Source organism: Theobroma umbraticum, unplaced genomic scaffold (assembly GCF_002168275.2).
Source record: "Theobroma umbraticum cultivar Fairchild unplaced genomic scaffold, ASM216827v3 scaffold_56.0, whole genome shotgun sequence".
NCBI lineage: Eukaryota > Viridiplantae > Streptophyta > Magnoliopsida > Malvales > Malvaceae > Theobroma > Theobroma umbraticum.
The window spans coordinates 3,627,877-3,649,853 of record NW_018397256.1 but is presented as its reverse complement, the minus strand read 5'-3'; the positions used below and the strand labels follow the sequence as shown (position 1 = coordinate 3,649,853).

The following is a 21,977-nucleotide window of genomic DNA, read 5'->3' as shown; positions in this document are numbered from 1 at the left end:
AAGATCAATCAAATAATATTCAAGAAACTTTGATCATTTTGTCATAATCAAAACTATAATAATTTTAAAGCTAACATCATGGGTAATCCTTCTCCATGTGTAATCATATTCCTAAACCTAACTCTTAAAAATTCACGAATCAATTTATTGTTCTTTAGACAGACCTAAAATCAATTTAGAACTCCATCAAATATAACAAATTTAATATGTGGCCAATCTCACCTAAATAAAAAAATATTAATGGTGACTCCCTAAAATTTTTCAGGGGTGACTCCTTAAAATTTTTCCAAGTCTAATGATCCAGTTTCCGGACCTACACATTAAGACAATTGTGCCACAAGAGTTGGAGATTTTGAAAAATTTTCAATACAAAGTATTTAGATAAATATTAATAATATAAATAATAAAAATGATAAAAACAAAGAAAACGAAGGAATAAAAACATAAAAACACAAATAAATAAAAATTCTCCAATGATGGAACTTTGAGAATGCTATAAGAGATAACTTCTTGAAATTCCCAAGTGAGAAAATCTTTTAAAATTTTGCCATAAGAGTTGGAGATTTTGACAAATTTTCAATATCAAAGAAATTTTATTTGTTTCAAAGAAAACTAAAATAAAATAAACTACCAAAGACAATGAAAATAAGAAAATAGAAAATAGGTAAAGGAACTAAAATTGAATATTGAACTAAAATAAATTTAGTAAGGCTAAAAAATAGTACATGATTAATTAGGTATAAATTTAAATGGGTGCTATGAAGGTGCTAATACCTTCCTCACATGTAACTGAACTCCTGAACTTAGTGTGTTTTGTAGATCAGAACCTATCAGTTTTAATAAACTTAAGTTAAGCCTAAGGCCTCATTAGAAAAATTAGATTCACCTAGGTGGTCAATTGCATCTAATTAAAAAAACTAATGGCGACTTTCCTTTTACGTAGAACAATTGAGTTTCAAGAATCACATGTTATAACAGCGCCAAAGAATTACAGACCATTTTCCAATGGAAAGGATTTTGTCGATAAATTTCGTTGGTATTTAGCCAATATTTTGTTGGCAAGTTGCATATCACAATTTGGTCGAAAATCGATCGATAATTTATCAGCAATTACCTATAATTGTAACACACCCTACAATTGGCAAGCAACAATGAAAACAAGATTATTGTTGGGGCATGCTACCCAAAGTTTAGGGTTTGTAAATTGGGTTTGCACCATAGTTATTAATATCATACGATACACGATACATATCATATGAGACGATACGATATTAGTCAAAAATGATATGTATCGATAACTGTATCACATTTGATCAAGTGTTGAAAGCATATCATATGATACGTGATACATATTTTACGATGCAATTATATCGTATGATACAATTGATATGCTTTTTATAAGCTTAAATCTAACCAATTATTAAAAAATTATTTTTTTTAATTGAAACATGAAAAACAATTTTTAATGAGTTTCAATGTTTAAGATTCGGATTTACAAAAATATTTAAAAAAATCAAATTCCCCTTTTCAGTTCAACATGATAAGTGTTTTTTAATTTTTAATTAATAAATAAATACAAAAATACATATTTTATTCAAAAATATATATTTTTAAGGAATACGTTGAGAGTTTAAATTAGAAAATAATCATTTTTTCAATTTATACCCTGTAATATTCAATTCTATTAAAAAATATAATATGTTTAATTTTTTCTTTATATTACGTGTATAAACATTATTTCTAATAAATTTTAAAGTTATTTACTGTATCTTACAAAAGACTCAATAGTTGACACTCGATTTTAAAATGCAATATGTATTTCAATTTAACAACTATAATTTGCACGACACTAAGTTTTATTTAGTTATTTACTATATATTTTTTTTATTTTCTCGATTATAAGTGGTGCGGGTTTAATTTGAATGCTATGTCGGAATTTTTCCACTCCTGTCAAATGCCAAATGTGCTTTACAAAACTCTCAAGTCGTTCATTGTTAGGGAAGGCTATATCAAAGCGAAAGGGTTTCCAGATATTGCGTCTGCAATTTGTGCTTTTGGCACAAAAATGATGTGGTTTTGTGCTTTTGGCAATTTTATTTTTAATGATCCATACACCTCTCCCTTTATGACTTATTTTTTGTATTTCTTTCATTTCCAATCATCTTTGGCATCTACTTTATAAATTTGGAATAGTATAACAAAATGACTTAATGCATGAATTATTTTAACTATATGCAGCATGTAAAATCCCATAACTCTCAAATTGCTTCTATTCTTTCTTTTGCCCTGAAATAATTGGTGGGCTATCAGTTCCGGTTCTCTTTACTACCATGTTTTGTTTTATTGATCTTTGTTTTGTATTTGGAAGAGGTGAGGCAAAAGACCAAAAAAAGAAAAAGAAAAAAGAAATACTCGTTTATGTGTTACTATTTTATTTTTGGTATTTTTTATGTGGTCTATTTGTTTCATTTGCAGTCATCAATTTCATTCCTCTTTAGGATTTACGTTATAAATTTGGAATATTATAGCTAAATGACTTTTATGCATGAATCATTTAAATTATATGAAAATGTTTTTTACCTAATTTTTTTTATTGTTGTTGTGTTTCACAACAATTTTACCTTCTGTTCTTAAAAGAAAGAGAAAAATGAGACCCGTTTCATTCGTTTTCACTCTCATTTTTTTATAAAATTAAAATATAACTAATATGTACTTTCTCCATCTAAATTTGATTTTTTTTTTTAAGAATGGTAACAAGTAAGGTAGGTATTAATTTTAAATTCTCATATTTAAATTTATTATAAAATCTAATACTCATAGTTTACTCCAATCCGATTAGAAATATTCTATTAAAAACCTTGATTAAAATCCGAACCTGTTTATTTATTAAAAACGATGTCGAATCGCTATAGAACTGGATCCAACTTGGATTTAATAATAAAAAATAAAATTTAATGAATTTTATGCATTTTATTAGTCAAAATTAAATTAATAAATTTAAGTTAAAATTTGTATTTAAACAATTTGTACATTAAAATAAATAATTTATCAATTACAAGTAATACATACATTAAAAAATATAAAAATTAAAGTAAATATTAAGAATTTCATTACATATAGTCGAATCTAGATAATTGATATCCATAAAGTTATTATCCATTCCTTACCCGTATTCATTTGTAAGGTGCATTAAATCCTTTTTAAATGAATCATATAACATCTCATTTATTTATTACTTATTGTCATTCTTAACATTTTTCGACTTTCACAAAATTTAATAAAAAAATTTAATTTCAGTATAAAAATATTAAAATATTTAAATTTTACAAAAAAAAAAGTATATCAAAAGTTATAAAGTCAAAAAATTGAAAATAATTTTAAATGTAAAAAAAAAAATCATAGAGTGAATATTTATTTGTTTTGGCTGTGAGGTACAACAATGTCATGTATTAAGTGACAGGCCATGATCATAGGGCACATGGAGATATTTTATTAGATTTTGTTGGGGGTCGATGTTAAGTGTCAGGTAGCTCCAATGTTTGCATCTTCCAAACTTTGTCTCAACTGCTAGTATTCCTCCAACATGGGTACTTGCAACCTTTGTCTATGCCCACTTTCTTTTCTAACATATAACATAATAATATATATAATATTTGCACACAATAAGTAATTATTAGACATGCATATAAAAATTATACGATTATATAATAATAAGAATATGTACATAGTGTTCCTTAATTTCTTGATGAAGTAATAGATTAATTAGAATATGTATAAATCTTTTTGCAAAATAGAAGTGTCTATCTTGTTTTTTTTTTTATTGAAAGTGAATTTCATATACTTTAACTCAAAGAAAAAAATGGAACAATTACAAAATAATGAATATAAAAAAATAAAAAGAAGATTGAAAAATGTTTTTAAAAATTGTAATCAATTAAAATCTTAACTATAACAAAAATTCCTGTACATCACATGGGTTGAGAGCTACTTATTAATTAAAGTAAAAATAAATTGAGTTTTTGAAAAATTTATATTATATGCAACTATAATTAGGTTTCCAACTTGATATGAAAATAAAAATGGTTAATTAAGTTACAGCTAAATTGATTTTTTAAAAGAATAATTAATCTGGTTTTTTTTTTCCACTCAGGTTATAATCTGAGCAAAACTATCAAAGAATAATGTATTCAGATGCAAAGATAATGTAATTGCATAAGTAAATGTTTTCATGAGTAAAAATATTTTAAATATTAAATATTTTGAATATTTACGTAAAGGTCGACGAAATTAAGTCACATACGATTAACTTGAAAATAATATTAAATTTTATTTTGTTCATATAAAATTGTTTAGAAGAGGGAGATATTGAAATCTTAAATTTCGATTATCAAAGAGGAATAAAACAAATAAAGAAAAAGAAAAATATTTGCTGGAATCCATGCTTTATGCTTATGTAAATTCACAATTTGGATAGGAAAAATTGAAAATTATTGGCCTTGGAGAGAAAGTAGGGGGGAGCATGCAATTGGACGTGGAAAAGTAGTGGCGGACCAAAGAAAGCATTGCATGTAAAAGGAGAATGATGAACAAATCATTTCTTGTACAAAATCTTATCATGAAACATGGATGCCACCTTCTCTAATTGGACTGTAGGTGCTTAGCTTATTCTTTTATATATTTAAATAAACATAATATTTGAAAAAATTTAAATAAATTTTTATTTTTATTATATTTAATCAAGTTATTATATTTTTATTTTGAATCAATAGACTTTTATAACTAATGATTAATTAATTGTCTTTAATCAAAAAATATATTATTTTTATATTGATATAGTTTTTACGTGATATTGACGTAGATGGTGAAAATATTATATAATTATATCTTTGTGCTATATTACTATGCTATGTCATCTCATGTCAACATGCTATATCAACACCATATGACATGTAATGATGAATGACATTTTGAATAACAAAGCTTAGTCAATTATTAATAATAAAAACTTATTTGATTCAAAATAAAAATATAAAAACTTAAAAAATAACTCCATGTAAACTTCGTATACTACTTTTTTATTCTTTCTCTTTTATTTTTCTATTTTTATAAAATATATAATTAGATGAAATTAAGATTTCTACACCAATTAAACATCAAGATGGTTGGCTGTGGTTGTCAAGGTATGAAAAGGTGGAACCCAATTAAGAGATGGTTTCCATCCTTATTTAAGAGGTACTAGAATACTTATTTTTCCAATTGCACTTTCTAGAAATTTCAATTGGTTTCAACTTTCAACGATGACTTGTCCCTAATCACTCACCAAAATAATTATAGAAGTTGTCGAGGAGGGCCCCTCTTTTAATTCCTTTGCTTCATCATGGGCTTTTTCACAAAGTTTCTTTATGAAGGGTAGACGCCTGACCTTTGGACCCCCCCGACGATGAACGCACAGCTGAGGAAGGAGGAAATCCTAATTAATTCAACACTTTCAAAACAAAGAGATTGGTAGAGAAAGATTAGTGCTAGCTTTTTTGCTCTTGGCTTAAATCAGAGCTAGCACTTCAAAAGAAAATGGTTTTGCACAGTATTGTGTCTGGACTAGACCCATTACTAACTGAAATTTAGTATCACCAGTGACACAAAATTAATTGATGAAATTATGTGAATAATTCATTATATATTACAAAATTAATAACAGTTGTCATATCGTGGAATGGAGTTGTCAATAATTTTTTTGTCTAGATATGATTGATTATTTATTTAACTTTATTTATTTAAAATATTATTCTAAACTTGACCTAATTTAATTTTAAAAAAAAGATTTTAATTTGTAAAATAATTTTAAAGTTCGATGAATACAGTTACCTGCTAAAAGTATTAGCACCTCCACGACGTGCATTCAAAAAAAAATTACCAATTATTTACCTATTCTTAATTGGAAAATCGTTGGCTTAATATTTACTTATATTTTTCTCATTAATGATAAAAATCAGTATTTCAAATAAAAAGTACATATAATTAAATGATCTAATATTCAAATTGTAGAAACGCTTAAATTATCCAAGACTCACGTTTTATTAATTGAGTACCTTAATTATCTTAATCTATTAATTTTAATGATAATATATTAAATTATTATTATTAAATTATAATTTAATGATAATCTATCATCAACAGACAACAAGTTTCAAACAAATTTTATTAAATTATAATAAAGGATACTTTTATTATTTTATTACTTATTTATTATTATTATTTTAAAATATTTTTATCAATCAAATATTAAAATAATATCAAAATGAAAATTTCATTTTATAAATCAAATTACATAATCATTATTTTGTAATATTCCCACATAATGGTTATTACATTTCACCCCTGACACCATTCTGTGAATCAAATTTGTCTTCCCCAAATGGGAGATGGAAAAAGATTGCTCGTGAACATAAAGGCTTTTACTTTAGAAAAGGAGCTAAAGAGTAAGCCAGAGACTTTTTGATTGCAAGCCCAACATCCTGGGCTACAGAGCCAACCTCCGGGGCCCTGAAAGAAAGTTTTATACATAAATATATATATATATACTATTATTTTTAATAAATAATAAAAAAATATTTTTTTTTCTAAAAAGATCATCTTTCTCAAAAAAATACACCTCCCTCTCTCTCTATCTATCTTTCTCTCCTTTCTCCCTTTCTACAAATCATCCTTTTATGATTTTTTTTGTTCTTATAAAAATTAAAAAAAAAAGATTCAAAATTACATTCCGATATTATTTTTTCTTTTTCTTTCTATTTTGTTTTTAATTTTATTCTCTCTCTTTTTTTTTTAACTTTGAAAACTCTCTTTATGAGTTGATATTTATCAATTTATTATTTGATATAATAATTATATATTGTTTATTTATTCTTAACTTTTTTATGGTGTATATAATATTTGATAATTATAATTAAAATAATTATGAGTAAGTCAAATGTTAGCCACACATGTTAAGTGTTTTGATTTCATTAAGTTATAGACTCTCGGCTTCATTGTATTAAGTTATCCTCTATATTTTTTAACAACAGTGTACATTAATAGATTTCACAAATTAAATTCATCAAAGTTTATTACTTACGGTTTACTTTATACACAAAATACATACATACATATTAACAATCAATATAACAATTATTGATTATTACACTAATTTGACATATTTATATATATATATATGTATATAAATTTTACATTGTGTATATTTAATATTTCATTATTCATGTAAATTATATATATATATATAGACACACAAATGTGGCTAAAAAATCTTGCCAACACTATACCTTGTAGAGCCAAATATAGAATCAGCTTCACACGAAATTGTTACCATTGTTACCATGAGTTGTGTATGTGTGGTATAATTATTAATTTTAAGGATACTTTGAAAATAATATTTTTTATGTAATTTTTTTATTTATTTTTAAAAAATTTAAATTTTAAATAATTTTTTATTTATTATTTATTTTACTTGCATACTTGTACCAAGTAAGATTAAGTTCAATCATTGCTTAGATCTTACGTATTTTCTCCAGAAACAAACTAAAAAACTACTTTCTTCAGCTTTTATGAGAAAGTACAATAACAAAAATTAAAGCTTAAAATACATGTAAATCCTTATAACTCAAATTAGATCCATTAAATTTCAAAATTGATATTCTTCCCAAAACACCAAACCACGTTAACAAACATTAGAAAATGAGTGAACTCTCCATGGCCCCCTAGACTCCAAAACCCTTCTTTGAAACCAGATTTACACCATTCATTCGTCTCTAATCTTCTTCTTCCTCATCATTATCATCCACTCTAAACACAAAAAACTCAAGCTTAAGTCCATTTGTGTTGAGTTTATTCCCGTTTCCAGATTCCTTAATTATTATAAAGAGTATATTTGATTGATTTGTTGCAAAAACAGTACCTTTGAAAGTGGTCCTAACATTTCAAGATTCTGGTGGCGGTGATCGAAGAGTTTTAGCAGCAGCAGGATATGACAAATGTGCAGTCAAGGCATGTTGAATTTGTTTTTAGCTTTTTGGGTTCAAATTGTTGAAGAATTAAGCTAGCAGGTAAATTCTTGCAGGGTGAAGTTCCATTTGTCTCTGCTAATGGCATTCACCAACTCCATACATTTATGTATATCTTAGCAATTTCCCATGTGCTTTATTGTATAGCCACCCTGGCTTTAGGCAGACCTAGGGTTTTATTCTCTCTCTGTCTATCTTGATATCTCTCTTCCAAGGCTGCTCCCTTGTCTCTGTTTGATTGAAATGATGGTGGGATTGTAGATGAGAAAATGGAAACTAAGATAGCCGACTATGAGTTCTCACACGGTAAGTTTATCACGTTAAGGCTAATGGCTAATACCAATGAAAATATAAGGCCATGAAAATAGCTATCAACTTGAACACTGTCTTCTTCATCTTATTGATTATGATCAAAGCAAATTATTTGGGTCCACCCTACAGACCCTAACAGGTTTAGATTTGCAAGGGACACAACTTTTGGTCGAAGCCACTTAAGTTTTTGGAGCCGCAGAGGAGTTCTACTGTGGGTAGTAAGTGCAAATGAACTCCATTGATTCTCTATTTCCCTTCAGGCTTCAAGCAGAGCATCCTTCAACATGATTTTTCTATCTATTAGATTGCCTAGTTTCTGGCTAAATCATCATCTTTCATTCTTTCCCTGTTTACTGTCTCATGAAAGATAGAATGAGTATAATGCAATGACTTCATTAATGGAAAAAGAAACGGTATCTTAACCACAGGATTTATGAAACCTACTAAGTTGATTATTTTGAAATTTATCAAACTTAAACTGAATTAAAACAAAACTCTAGGAATTTAAATGACTTTTATTCAAAATAAATATAAGAAATTCAGTTATACTGGCAGAGAAATTATTTATTACTTTATATATTAAATAGAGCATGAGTCGCCATTGAACCAGGAAATTAATTACTCAATCTAAGTCAATTTGAAGAATGGGTGCCCTGAGTCATACTTATCTTCCCCTTTGTCTCAGAGAAAAAGTACTCTTTCCTCCTAACTAACAGTGCATAAAAGTCTTTTACTAAAAGAGTACGGTTTGAGTTTACTGTATATGTCCAGAAATTAAAAACATCTTAATTTCGAGTTAATGAAATTAGTTCATTTTCATATATATATATATATTTCAATTTCCACCAAAGTCAAATGAGTCCATTAATTACTTTTCTTTCAATTGCTTTACAATAATATTTTTAATCACAAGAATATATACACATAAATGATGGATCTAATAAATGTAATGATAAGTAATGAATGAAAAAAGTTTTTCATGGTTAGAGGGTATTCTTTTTGTTTTTTTTTTTCTCAATTCAAGATTGAGAAACTACCCATTGGTTTGTAATTGTAAGGTTTACGATGAAGCACGTGTCCGTTGTTATATACCAAATGAAGTTTTTATATCGAGATTTCAGTTGGCATAAGGCTTCTAGTGCTAATAAAATTTACTTTTTTTTAAAAAAAAAAATCAAACTCAATTAATAGCATTTGACTTGAACTCGTAATAAATTTGAATTAAATTAATTTTATAATCTATTATTTTGTGTTCCAAACATGAAATGTATTTAATAAAGTAATTTTATACAATTCATATACCCCAACAACCCAATGCATTGTAAATAAGATTTGGCTGCCTCTATTATCTTTTTATATATATTTTTTTATCATTATTCATACCGATAAGAATTACAATTTATGATTAAATGGAACAATAATTATAAATATATTAAAAAATAATTAGACAATTACAATCGCGTAAGTCTAAACCTAAACAAGCAAGTAAAAGGGGTGAACTTGAAAGCAGCCGCCTGGCATTTATGCCCCTCAACACTTAATTTAGTTATAGTTATTATTAGTGCCAAATAGCGGGCTGTATCTCCTCCCTACGTATCCAATTTCTGTTTTTATAACTAAAACTCGTTACCATTTCCCAAATGAAAAATCTGGCACATGTTCCGTACACAAATTACTTTTCCTTCCCTCCCCTATATATAGTTTCTTTTGCTATATATTCTCCAATCCAAGCCATCCCCCTCTTTGCTTCCTTTCCTTATCCTTATCCCTTTTAATTTTTCTCCCTTGTTTCCTTTCCTCCATGGCATCTAAGCTTAAGCTATTTTGGATGCTGCCTATTTCGTGTTTGTTACTGTCAAATTGCTTGCACACCCGGGGAAATGCAGATCCTCAGGTGCCATGCTACTTCATTTTTGGGGACTCTTTATCCGATAACGGGAACAATAATAACCTTAAAACGTTGGCCAAAGTAAACTATAGGCCGTACGGGATTGACTTCCCAGAAGGACCAGCAGGAAGGTTTAGCAATGGGCGGAACATGCAGGATGTTATTGGTTTGCCTTGTCTTCCACCATGCAATATTCTCAGTTTCTGCGTTTTTGAGGCCGTATTATTAGTTTCCTTTTAAGTATAATAGAATTGACATTTTGACCAATCTTTTGATTGTACTTGTTAATTTATACATGGCAGTTGAACTTCTGGGTTTCCAAAAGTATATTCCTCCCTTCGCCAGAGCAAATGGGAGAAGCATTCTCAAAGGAGTCAATTATGCGTCTGGTTCCGCAGGCATTCGTGACGAAAGTGGAGCGCAACTGGTATATATATTTCAAAAGCATTCATTGTTGGCTCAAATGTGTTTCTATCTTTTTTAGCTTTGACTTTGACAAAAGAGGTTAAGCTTCAAAATAAAGAAAGGTCAAAAATTAAATTGGCTGTTGCATCTCAATGATTTATTCAGAACGTGTCCACCTTCTTACTTTGTGTTAACTGATATTAAATTAGATCTTTTCAGTTATTTGGCTTCATATTACATATTATACACACAAGAATAACATATATTTAAAGCTTTAACAAATTACCAAAGCATTTGATTTAATGGTCTAAGATATTACTTAGCCACAAACTTTTCTTCTCTTTTAATAATTGCAAGCAGAGCCAAGGTGATGGTAGGTACCCGTCACCCCTCAATTGTTAATTTTTTTTATTATTATATGTACAAATTTTGATTTATATTTATAGATTCATAATTTTGTATGATTACATTTTAATCCCTCTTCATACAAAATTTTAAATCAGTAATTATTACAGGGTGCTCGAATACCTTTGAACAAGCAGCTAAAAAACCACAAAATTATAATCTCAAGAATTACTCAGATATTGAGGAATGATACATCTACAAGGAAGCTTCTAAATCAATGCATTTATTCCGTTCAAATTGGTAGCAATGACTACATTAACAATTATTTCGTACCGGAGGTCTACAACACAAGCCGCCAATACAGTCCAGAGCAATACGCTGCGGTGCTCGTTGAACAATATTCGCAGCAAATAAAGGTTCTTCTATATATGAATAATTAATAATAAATTATCGTATATTGTGATAGGAAAACTTACCAAGGAGTTTTCTGATTAATTTCTTCCTGCTAGGTTTTGTACGGCCATGGAGCAAGGAAGTTTGCCCTGTATGGACTGGGGCTCATAGGCTGCATTCCATTTGTAATATCAGCGCACGGAACCAATGGCTCTCTGTGCGTAGAGAAATTAAACAATGCTGCAACTCTTTTCAATGCGAGACTTATGCCGCTTGTCAAGGAACTTAATACAAATCTAACCGATGCCAAATTTACCTATGTTAATCCTTCTCCATCTCCGCAAGACGCTTTATCATTCGGTAAATAACCTTACCTTACCTCTCCCTTTTTGCCTTTTTTATTGAATGAAAAACTTTCAAAGTCTATCTTGTTTCACAGTGACGAATAGTACATGCTGCAAAGTTGGGGGTGGTGGTGGAGAGCTTTGTGTTCGTAATTCAGATCCATGCAGTGATCGAAGTCGGTACGTGTTTTGGGACGGAGTCCATCCTACTGATGCTTGGAATGAGCTCGTAGCCCAAAGTGCTTACCGAACCAACTCTACTAACGAAGCTCATCCATTTAACATTCAAACACTAGCAAAACTCAAGTAGCTCGAATTTCGAGGAGGTTTTACATGGAGAATAAAAACTGTCAAATGTGCTTTTTACTTTATTTACTCCAACACAGAAACCAAATACTAATAAAAGAAACAAATGAAGTCCTTTAGTAATAAAACAAATTATCTCTGCTTGTGTAAATAGCCATCAGCAGCTTGTGGCCTAGCCACAGAGCACAGTTGTCGCAAGTGGTAACAACTTGCCTGCTTCTTTTCGGAGAAAAACAAAACAAATCTAATGCTAATGATCTGCCTGCGCATAGTCCTCACGTGAGTCGATCGGCGGTGTAGTGTCCAGCTCAGGCTTTGCTTGCCATGCTGTTGAGTATTGACTCAATCAATTGATGGCCCAGTTGTCAAGCTCTGCCCTCACCCAATAATCCAGGGGACAACCTCCTCACCTTCTCATTCTACAGCTATCACTAAATTAATCCGTCTCTGTCACCGTTTCCTCTTGGCCCCAATTTCACCTTAGTCTAGAGAAACTTGTCCAATGTTTAACGTTGTATATTGAGACTCAACTTTGGTTCTTCTTTATATTTAAAAACCATTTAATTTACTTGAATAAGTCCGAAACATAAAGGACCGACTAGACAAAACCGTTTTTTATTTGTTTTTTTTTTTCCAATAATGCAGTTACTAATCATCAACAAATTGGAACAGAAAAAATAATTATTCAGGATAAAAAAGGTTTCAGGGACTTTTATGTAATAATTTCTAAGGTCAAGCTGTAATTAGCAGAACCTTTAGGGTGATTTTGAAAAAAAAGAAAATAGTGTGGTAACTTTTCAATTCTAAAAATTTATGGGGTCAAGATGTAATTAATAGAACCTTTGCAGCTATTCTGGAAAAAAAAAATAGTGTGGCAACTTTACAATTCTAGAAACATATGGGATCGAACTGCAATTAATAGAATCTTTTTCCTTAGATTTTCATGATTGGATTCAACAAAAACAAATTCAAATTTTGAAGCTTTATATCCCATAATATATGCATGGAAAACCACTTATAAGTTTTGGTTAAAAAGTCAACGCTACACAGAATGTATCTATTGAAGACTTATCCATAATAATCATGCATCGTACCCATATGTCGATGGTCAAAATTTAGTGCAATCATGCTGGGTCTTTATCCAAAACATATTTTCAAAATATTAAAACTCATCTTAGGATTCATCAAATTATACCAAACTTTAAAAGCATGTTCTAGGCATCTAAAGGTATAATTTAACATAAATTTTGTGACACAAATATTTACAAATAAAAAATATGCCATTGAAGACTTACTAAGAACAATTAAGCACATATTTATACATACTACAAAAAAATTGACTTTTTCTTATGAAATTTTTCTTAAGAAATAGTCAAGTTTCCGTTGAAAATATTTTTTTACAACAGAATTTTTCGTTGAAAGTCCCATTTCTAAAAGTGTTGTCGAAAATACTTTTCATCAAAAATCTGCCAGAACTTCGTCAAAAAAATTTTGATGGAAATTTCGTTAAAATTATGCATAAATCTATCAGAAAAGAGCTTAATTTTGATATATTATTTTCACAAAATTAATTAGAAAACAAAAAAATTCCAACAAAAGTTTGTGTTGGAAATGAATTTCTAACGGATTCACTGACAGAATTTTCCATTGGAAGTTTCCAACGGACGTTCGGCAGAAACTTTCGTTGGAAATTACCAACAGAGTTTCCAATGAGATTTTTCAATGGAAATTACGAACAAAGTTTTCAATAGGATTTTCTGTTGGAAATTTGCAATGAAAATTTTCGTTAGAAAATTTGTCGATAATTTCCAACAGAAAATTTTGTTGAAAATGCTCTACCAACAGAAAATTAAGTAAGATTCACCAAAACTGTAAATTTTTTTATTAAAATAAATATAATTACAAATTAATAAAAATAATCTATACAACATACAATTATTATGCAATTAAAATACTTAATTCAAAGTTGAGTTAGCATAATTAAGAATCATTACAAACAGACAATGTGCAAAAATAAAAATAAAGATAATTGTGCTATTAAATGCCATATTAAAAAAAGTATCTAAGTCAAATTCAAAAAACAAGCTATTACATTTAATGTCACCTTACTCATCAAAATCTGAACTTTAAGTACTCACATGGCCTTTTTTTCGAACTTTTCTTAGTCATCATTGCTTTTATACTTACCATAAATTCATTCACGGCTTTAAAATGTTGTATCATTTGCTCACGCATTTGACTCACATCATTTGATAAATTTTTCACTTTTTCTTCCAACCTTATGTTAAGATTGGTGAAAGGGATAGCTACTGACTCACATGTTGTTGCATTATTTAAGTATAATTGCAGCAGGCCTCTTAGAACCAAACCCATACACATAAGTGCATGTAGTCGTCTTCCCTCAAGTTGCTTTAGTCCAAACATGCGGATCAAATTCTGGCTGTGAGGATGAATCTTCATTGTACTTTTGTGATAATGTAGCAGAATATGTTTCCTACAAATAAAAAAAGTGAAAGGAATTAGTACATAATTTTGTTGTTAACTTTGGAGAAAAAATAAATCAATTTTTGATGTACACTAATAGTTTTTGACTTATTGTCTATGAAATCACCATGATCCCTTAAATGTCTATGGGTGCAGTAGAATATTTCCACAAAACTAACATCTCGATTCATCCCATTTGCCTACATTCATTTACAACTATACTCAATTATATTGCATATATTTTACATAACATGTAAAGCATATTAGAATATGGGACATATTTGTATGTAAAATATAACAAATAAATATTAATTCATACAATCCTTTTTGCATGAATAAGGAATGAAACTGAACCACCAATGTGCTTTGTAATGCTTCCTTCTTTTAACGTTAAACGATTTCTCCTTGCTCGTTCCGATTTGTTTTTCCATTTTTTTATACCTTATACCATATCGATAAGGGCATCCTAAACTTTATTTGTGATCTATTGCCTTGACATGCCTTTACAGTCCATGATGTTTTCTATGTTCGCTTTTTTCTTTACTTGTACCCTCTCTTTTGAAAGCATGCCCTTTAGTCAATCACAACAAATTTTATTTTATATTCGTCGAACCAAAAGATCTTTATTTGAAGCCCAAACAAAATTTTCCTATAATAAAATAATATAGTAAATAAAAAATTTAATACATAAATAAAAACAAAAAGTTATAATTTAATTGAATATTAAACATATACCTCAAATTTCTTAAATATTAAATCTTTAGTGTTATTAGGGATTTTCTTGCATGTCTGTCATAGACTGTGCACGTAACTTTTTATGATCCTCGTTATTGTTGTGGTGACTCCTATTTCAAACAAAGTATTACCACAAGATAAAAGAAAATTATTGCTTAGTAAAATATATAAGAGACATAACTGTTTCATTACTATATAACATAATAAACCTATCTCTAAAAGGAGTTATACGCAATCTTTGAGTTGGATCTGTAAGTGTATGTATTCCTACACCAAGCGCTCTATCCCTCGACCTTGAGGATGTACCATCTCCACTTACATCTAAATCAATGGATGTGGATCTATGAGAATCGTGGGCAAATGCCACATTGATCACTAGCTCTGCAGATGCATCAAATGAAGAAGGTGACTTTGAGAGCAAATCATTGGCCTACTATCTCTGTGGATGAGTGAATGGATTAGGAAATGCACCAGCATTCGTAAGTGACAACATAGATCCAGAGACGTTTATTGCTCAAGGTCTTGGTTTTGAATGCTTCCCTTTAACCATCATTCCTGCAATGTAACAAATATTCATACATAAGCTAAAAGAAATTGAAACAAACTATCAAAATCATCATCAAAATATAAAAACTAAGATTAATTCTCATTCATGTTAACAATAAAAAATGTTAACACAAACATGCCATAAGAGCTAAAAGAAATAGAAACAAATTATGAAAATCATCATCAAAATGTAATAATCAAGACTAATTCTTATACATGTTTACAATAAAAATCATTAACAAAAACATGCCGTTCTAACATACATTTAAATATTTTAAAATATAAATTAAATAATATAATAACATATCAAGATTTTTTGATAATAATAATAATTATGTTAAACAATTATGTAAGAAAAGATACAAAACCAAAAACATATATTTTTAACATCATTAATCGCTTTCAAAATAAGTAAACTTATATTCTTGATGAAATTCATTCTCATCGCTATCATTAAAAGTTTCTCCATCTTAGTCCTTAGGTTCTTTTTCATCTTCTTCCATGTCATCGTCTTCGTCCTCAATCAAGACATTAATGTCTTTATAATCACCACTTGTTAATACTGTAGGGATATCAAGGTTTTCAGAAGGAATGATATTAATTGAAATAGACACATCATCTTCTTGGTGCACTTCTTTATTCAAATCAAAAACATTTTCTTTGTCTCTACTACATGAAAGGTGGAATCTACTCCTATTTTTTGCTTTAAATACTGCCCATCAATCACATTAATCTCTTTTGGTTAACGAATAACTACTATAGTAAACTTGGTGAGTTTGTGTAGCTAAAACAAATGGTTCATTCGTAGCAAGCATCAATTTGTATTTAATTTCAGTAAGACCATGAAAATGGTCGACCCTAACACCTTTTGCAATGTCAAACTAATGACACTTAAGTAGCACAACTCTATTTTCGATACTAAAATATTCCAACTCAATTATATCCACCAAGATACCATAAAAGTCACACTCATAATCATTGCAAATGCTCCTTTTGACACATACCCCACTATTCATTGTTTTACAATTTTGCCTATAATCTGAAGTGTGGAACTAAAATCCATTTACGAAGTATCCTTTGTAACACCTTGCCATACGTTCTGGACCATGAGAAATTTCAACTATACATGGGTCAGTTTGATCCCTACATTTTACGACATACCAAAATGTAATACATGAGCATTAATTGTTAATGCACATTAGTAATGCCTATTTATATTAAGTGGCAACGAATAGATTGCATATAAACTTACATATTCTTGGAACCATTTTACAAATCTCGCATCACGTATTTTCTCTAATTCATTTTCTGATATATGGACAATATCTTTTTTCACCATTTCATCAAATATCCTAATATTACATCCACATTACAAATCAAGACTATCTTATAATCATTAAGGTTACAGGTATAATAATACTTACTCAATATACGAAAGAATCTCCCTATAATTCATTAAAACATATAGTTTGGCAACACATAACTCATCTTGTTCTAAAAATTGAGATTTATTTAGTTGACTAAAAGCTTACCTAGGATGAGTGAAAATTGAAAAACGACCATTAGAGTCCATGTCTCCCTCATTATCTTTACGTGGTACTCGATTAAATCTGGTCCGCACAATAGGTTCAAAATACAAAGAGCAAAATAAGGAGTCTTTCTCAATAACATATGCCTTGCATATAGATCCCTTCACGAAGGCTTAATCTTTCACTTTCTTCTTCAAATTATGCAAAAACCTAAACATCATAATATTCATACAATTTAATAAGTATTTTAAACTCTTCTAATGAAATAATTGAAATCTAAAAACGGATATAGTACCTCTCAAATGGATACATCCATCGATATTGGATAGGTCCACCAACCCTAGCTTCGTAAGGTAAGTGAATCGGCAAATGCTCCATAGAGTCAAAAAAACTAGAAAAAAAGATTTTTCTAATTTGCATACAGTTTCGATAATTTTTCCTTCTAAAGCTTTCATGTGATCTACAAGTATTTTGGTTAAGCATAAATCTCTAAAAATATGAGATATTTCAGTAATTGCATCTCAAATTGAGCTAGGCACCATGTCACGAAAAGCTATTAGGAGCAATCATTGCAAAAAAACATGACAATCATGACTCATTATCCTATAAAATTTGCATTCGTTTTCATTAATACAATGAGATATGTTCAATGTAAAACCATCAGGTAATCTTAATTTTCTCACCCAATCACAAACAATTTTTTGCCTCCCTATTTAAAGTGTACAAGGCTTTAGGCTTGAAAATATTTTGCTGATTTATCACTAATTCCAATTTTGGATGCTTGCAATACACTTTCAAATCTTGTCTTACCTTTAAGTTGTTTTTTGTTTTCCCCTTAAAATCCATCATGGTGTTGAAGATATTTTCAAAGACATTACGTTCAATATACATCACATCTAAATTATGACAACTAAGAAGCGTATGCCAATAAAGTAAATCCCAAAATATACTCTTTTTCACCCAATTATGACTTTGACCAAAACTAAGAATCTTTTGTTCACCACATTTTATTCCAATGGGGATATCAGGAAGTAAGTTCAACCGCGATAACATTTCTTCACCTGAGATTTGAGAAATTGGTAAGTCACGCTCAACTCTTTTTTTAAGAAATTTATCTCTCTACCTCATAAAGCATGATTAGGTGACAAAAATTGTCGATGACAATAAAAAAAATAAGGTTTTCTGCCTTGCTCCAATAAAAAAAACTTGGACTGTTCCATACAATAAAGACATGATAACCGCCTATGAGTGCTCTAACCAGACAAAATACCATAAGTAGGAAAATCATTAATTGTCCATAGCTACGCTGCCCTCAATTAGAAATTTTGTTTCCAATAAGCATAATATATGAGAACACCCTCGTTTCACAATACTTTCAACTCATCTATCAAAGGCCTCAAAAAAACATCAATGTTTTGGCTTGGACTTTTCCTACCTAGAATAACCATATTAAGAAATATATATTGTTGTTTCAAACACATCTATGGAGGTGAATTGTACGTAATGAGCATTACTGGCTAAACAGAATAAGGTTTCATAGTTTGTCCAAATGGATTGAAACCGTCTACACATAATCCTAATATGATATTTCTAGATTCCATTGCAAATAACTCATGTGTGCAGTTGAATTGTTGCCAAGCCTCACCATCAACAAGGTGTCTAAGCACTCTATCATCATTTCGGTTACGCGCATGCCACATCATATGTTTAGCAATTTTCTTGACATATAAAGTCTTTAAAGTCTGTCGTAAGTGGCAAATAACATAAAATTTTGTAAGGAATTTTCTTTTGCCTTTCCACGCTTGATTTTCTCAGTTGATACTAAGGATGACCACATATCATACAATACTCCAAATTAGCATATTTCTTATAACATAAGATGCAATTGTTTTTACATGCATGAATTTTGTTATATCCAAGTCCAAGTGATGCTCTAATCATTGCTAGGATAAATCAGGCTTTGACCAATTGACAAGTTTTGCAAAAAAATTATACATATAAAATTTAACTCGAGAATAAATATGAAATATTGCCAAAAATTTACAAATTAAAGATTCAATTTTCATACTATAGTAACAACATTATGACAAAAATTTGACATACCTTTAATTATATTTGATATAGGACAGTATAGATCAAATAAAAAGTAAATCTCCAAGATTATTGGACTGCTTGACCTAACAAAAAAGACGAAAAGTAAGTAAAGCTTAACACTTTTCAAATATTCCTTTTAATATGCTATCTAATATTTCAACCAAAGATAACAATTCATTAATCAACCAAGCGAGAAATCTTTTCCTGCGAATCAATACAAAGTAAGGGGAGACCCCCAAATGGTAAAAAAATAAAATAAAAGAGGAAATAAAATAAAGACCCTAAAGCAAAGTTATAGAAAACATAACACAATGAAAGAAAACACTATAAAAGAAAGCCAAAACAGGGCCTTTTGAAGATGAAAGAGATCAATCAACCAATGGCAACTCAACCTCAACAAAACATCAGCACGGTAGAGAAAAAAACCAAGACAGCAGTAGAAGCAAAAGCAAAACAACCAAAAGTCCTCCAAATCAACATCTTCAACACAAAACACCAAAGTAGAAAACATAACACAAAAGCCAGTAAAAAGGTGAAAGTAGTTGGAACAACAAAAACTTAACAGGAATAGGGTTTAGGGAGGAGAAAAGACAAGACATGGAAAGGCTCAAGCAAACAGAACTGGAAAAAACCTTAAGCTTTGGACCTTAAGATCGAAATTGCAAAAGAAGTGGAGAGTTTGGAGAAAAGCTTCAGTCAACATAATAGTAGAGCAAAGCAAGCTTCAATTGGCAAAAGAGCTTTAGCTATCATTCGACATGGAAAGCGAGGCAAGGATCAAGGCTTCCCATGAGTTTCAAATGAGAGGGGGATTTGGCTAAAAATTAGGGATTTGGGACTTGGAGATTTGCCTGGCTTCAGCAATATATATTCTTAAGTATTAGGAAATGTTTAATTTTGTAAAGTATAGTCTTAAAGAATAAGCAAACTCTTAGAAAATGTTGAATGGGTAGTAGAGTAGGTAAACGCACATTTAATTTTTCATCACACACAACAAAATTTAAACATTTTATATTTTATTAATAATAATAAACTTTTATTACAGTCATAGTAAACTTTACTATATAAACTATAAAGATTACAAAAACAATATATTTAGATAATCATAATATATTAGACATTAATGTATAATATAACATATTTAATATTATTAAGTTGTAAACAAACCCAATATTATTTTATTGTATATATATGAAATAACACAAATGATATGTAACATAAAATGTTACATATTACACAGTTTGTATAAATAATAATTAAGTATAACTAATATGTTATAAAAATTAAGATGATAATTAATAAAACTAATTATTAACTATAATTATTTAACTTGAAGTTTATTATAAGTTAAGTAATGCTTATATATAAATTAAATATATGCATATTATAAGTTTAACCCTAAACATTACTATATATAACTTTTATAATTATAACATATTAATACGTAAGATATTTACTATCATATATTAATATTAATATTAAGTTATATCATTTATAATATATATCACCTGTATTTTCATATTAATATAAGTTTATAAATATATATATAGTTAAATTTAAATTGCTATGAGTTATTATTTGTATATGTACATATAACAAACTAATTAATATATTTTAAGTATATTATTAATTAATTAGTGTATTATCATTCTTCTTAATTTATATTAACTAATATTAGAACATCGAATATTATTATTTTTGTATAACTTCTATATATAGTTATATATTTATAAATACCCATGATTTCAATTATTAAAAGTATAATATGAAATTAATCGCAAAGGATGACATACTCAAAGTAGCACTAGAATTACCCAATAAGAATATATGATCAATGTAAAGCATAATGTTATAATGTTATATATAATTACAAAATTTGTATAATTAATAACTAATTGTAAACAATATATATTATAAAAACTAAGGTAATAACTTTATTGTAAAATTATTAAGTGTAATCATATAAATAAAATTTATTTTAAATTATATTAATGCTTACATATAAATTAGATATATGTAAATTATATTTAACTAATACATATATAATTATACAGTGATATATATTTACATAATATTATCTATTACAAAATATTATTATTATATATATAGGTCTAATAATTATAACATATTAATATGTATATATATCAAATGTTAATATATTATATTACAATGATTCTAATTTATATGCATATCATAAACTAATATATTTTAAATATAGTAATAAGTTTACTATATATATAGTAGTCTTCTTAATTTATATTAACTATAGTATTGACCCTAAAGTATTATTATTTTTTGTTTAATTATATATTAGATTTTGTAATCTCTTTTTATAAAATTAAAATGTTTATTATGTTAGTTTTAGAAACATTTTAGAAATAACGTTACTGAATTTGGAACTGTTATTTAATATTTGTAATTCTATTATAAGTTTTTAAAATATATAAAAAAATAATAACCAAAGGAAAACATATTTAAATATTTAAAGCCACTAAACGCATTAGGCATATATTTAATTTTCTTAATGTAAAGCATTAAT

General features: G+C 28.4%; 1 protein-coding gene and 1 long non-coding RNA gene across 2 annotated transcripts; one reads left to right on the top strand and one right to left on the bottom strand.

Annotated features, from left to right (window-relative positions):
• The first annotated feature begins 10,085 nt into the window (after positions 1 to 10,085).
• On the top strand, positions 10,086 to 12,660 carry LOC110410605 (GDSL esterase/lipase At1g29660-like). The gene is made up of 5 exons (XM_021420383.2): positions 10,086 to 10,423; positions 10,560 to 10,684; positions 11,178 to 11,423; positions 11,517 to 11,760; positions 11,840 to 12,660. Exons 1-5 carry the CDS (start codon positions 10,171 to 10,173, stop codon positions 12,052 to 12,054), a joined length of 1,083 nt encoding a protein of 360 aa, XP_021276058.1. The 5' UTR covers positions 10,086 to 10,170; the 3' UTR covers positions 12,055 to 12,660.
• Positions 12,661 to 15,494: 2,834 nt separating this feature from the next.
• Positions 15,495 to 20,277, bottom strand: LOC149527507 (uncharacterized). The gene is made up of 3 exons (XR_016350916.1): positions 20,071 to 20,277; positions 19,448 to 19,521; positions 15,495 to 15,824 (listed from the first exon to the last, which is right to left on the bottom strand). It is a non-coding gene; the product is annotated as an uncharacterized LOC149527507 (long non-coding RNA).
• Positions 20,278 to 21,977: the final 1,700 nt, after the last annotated feature.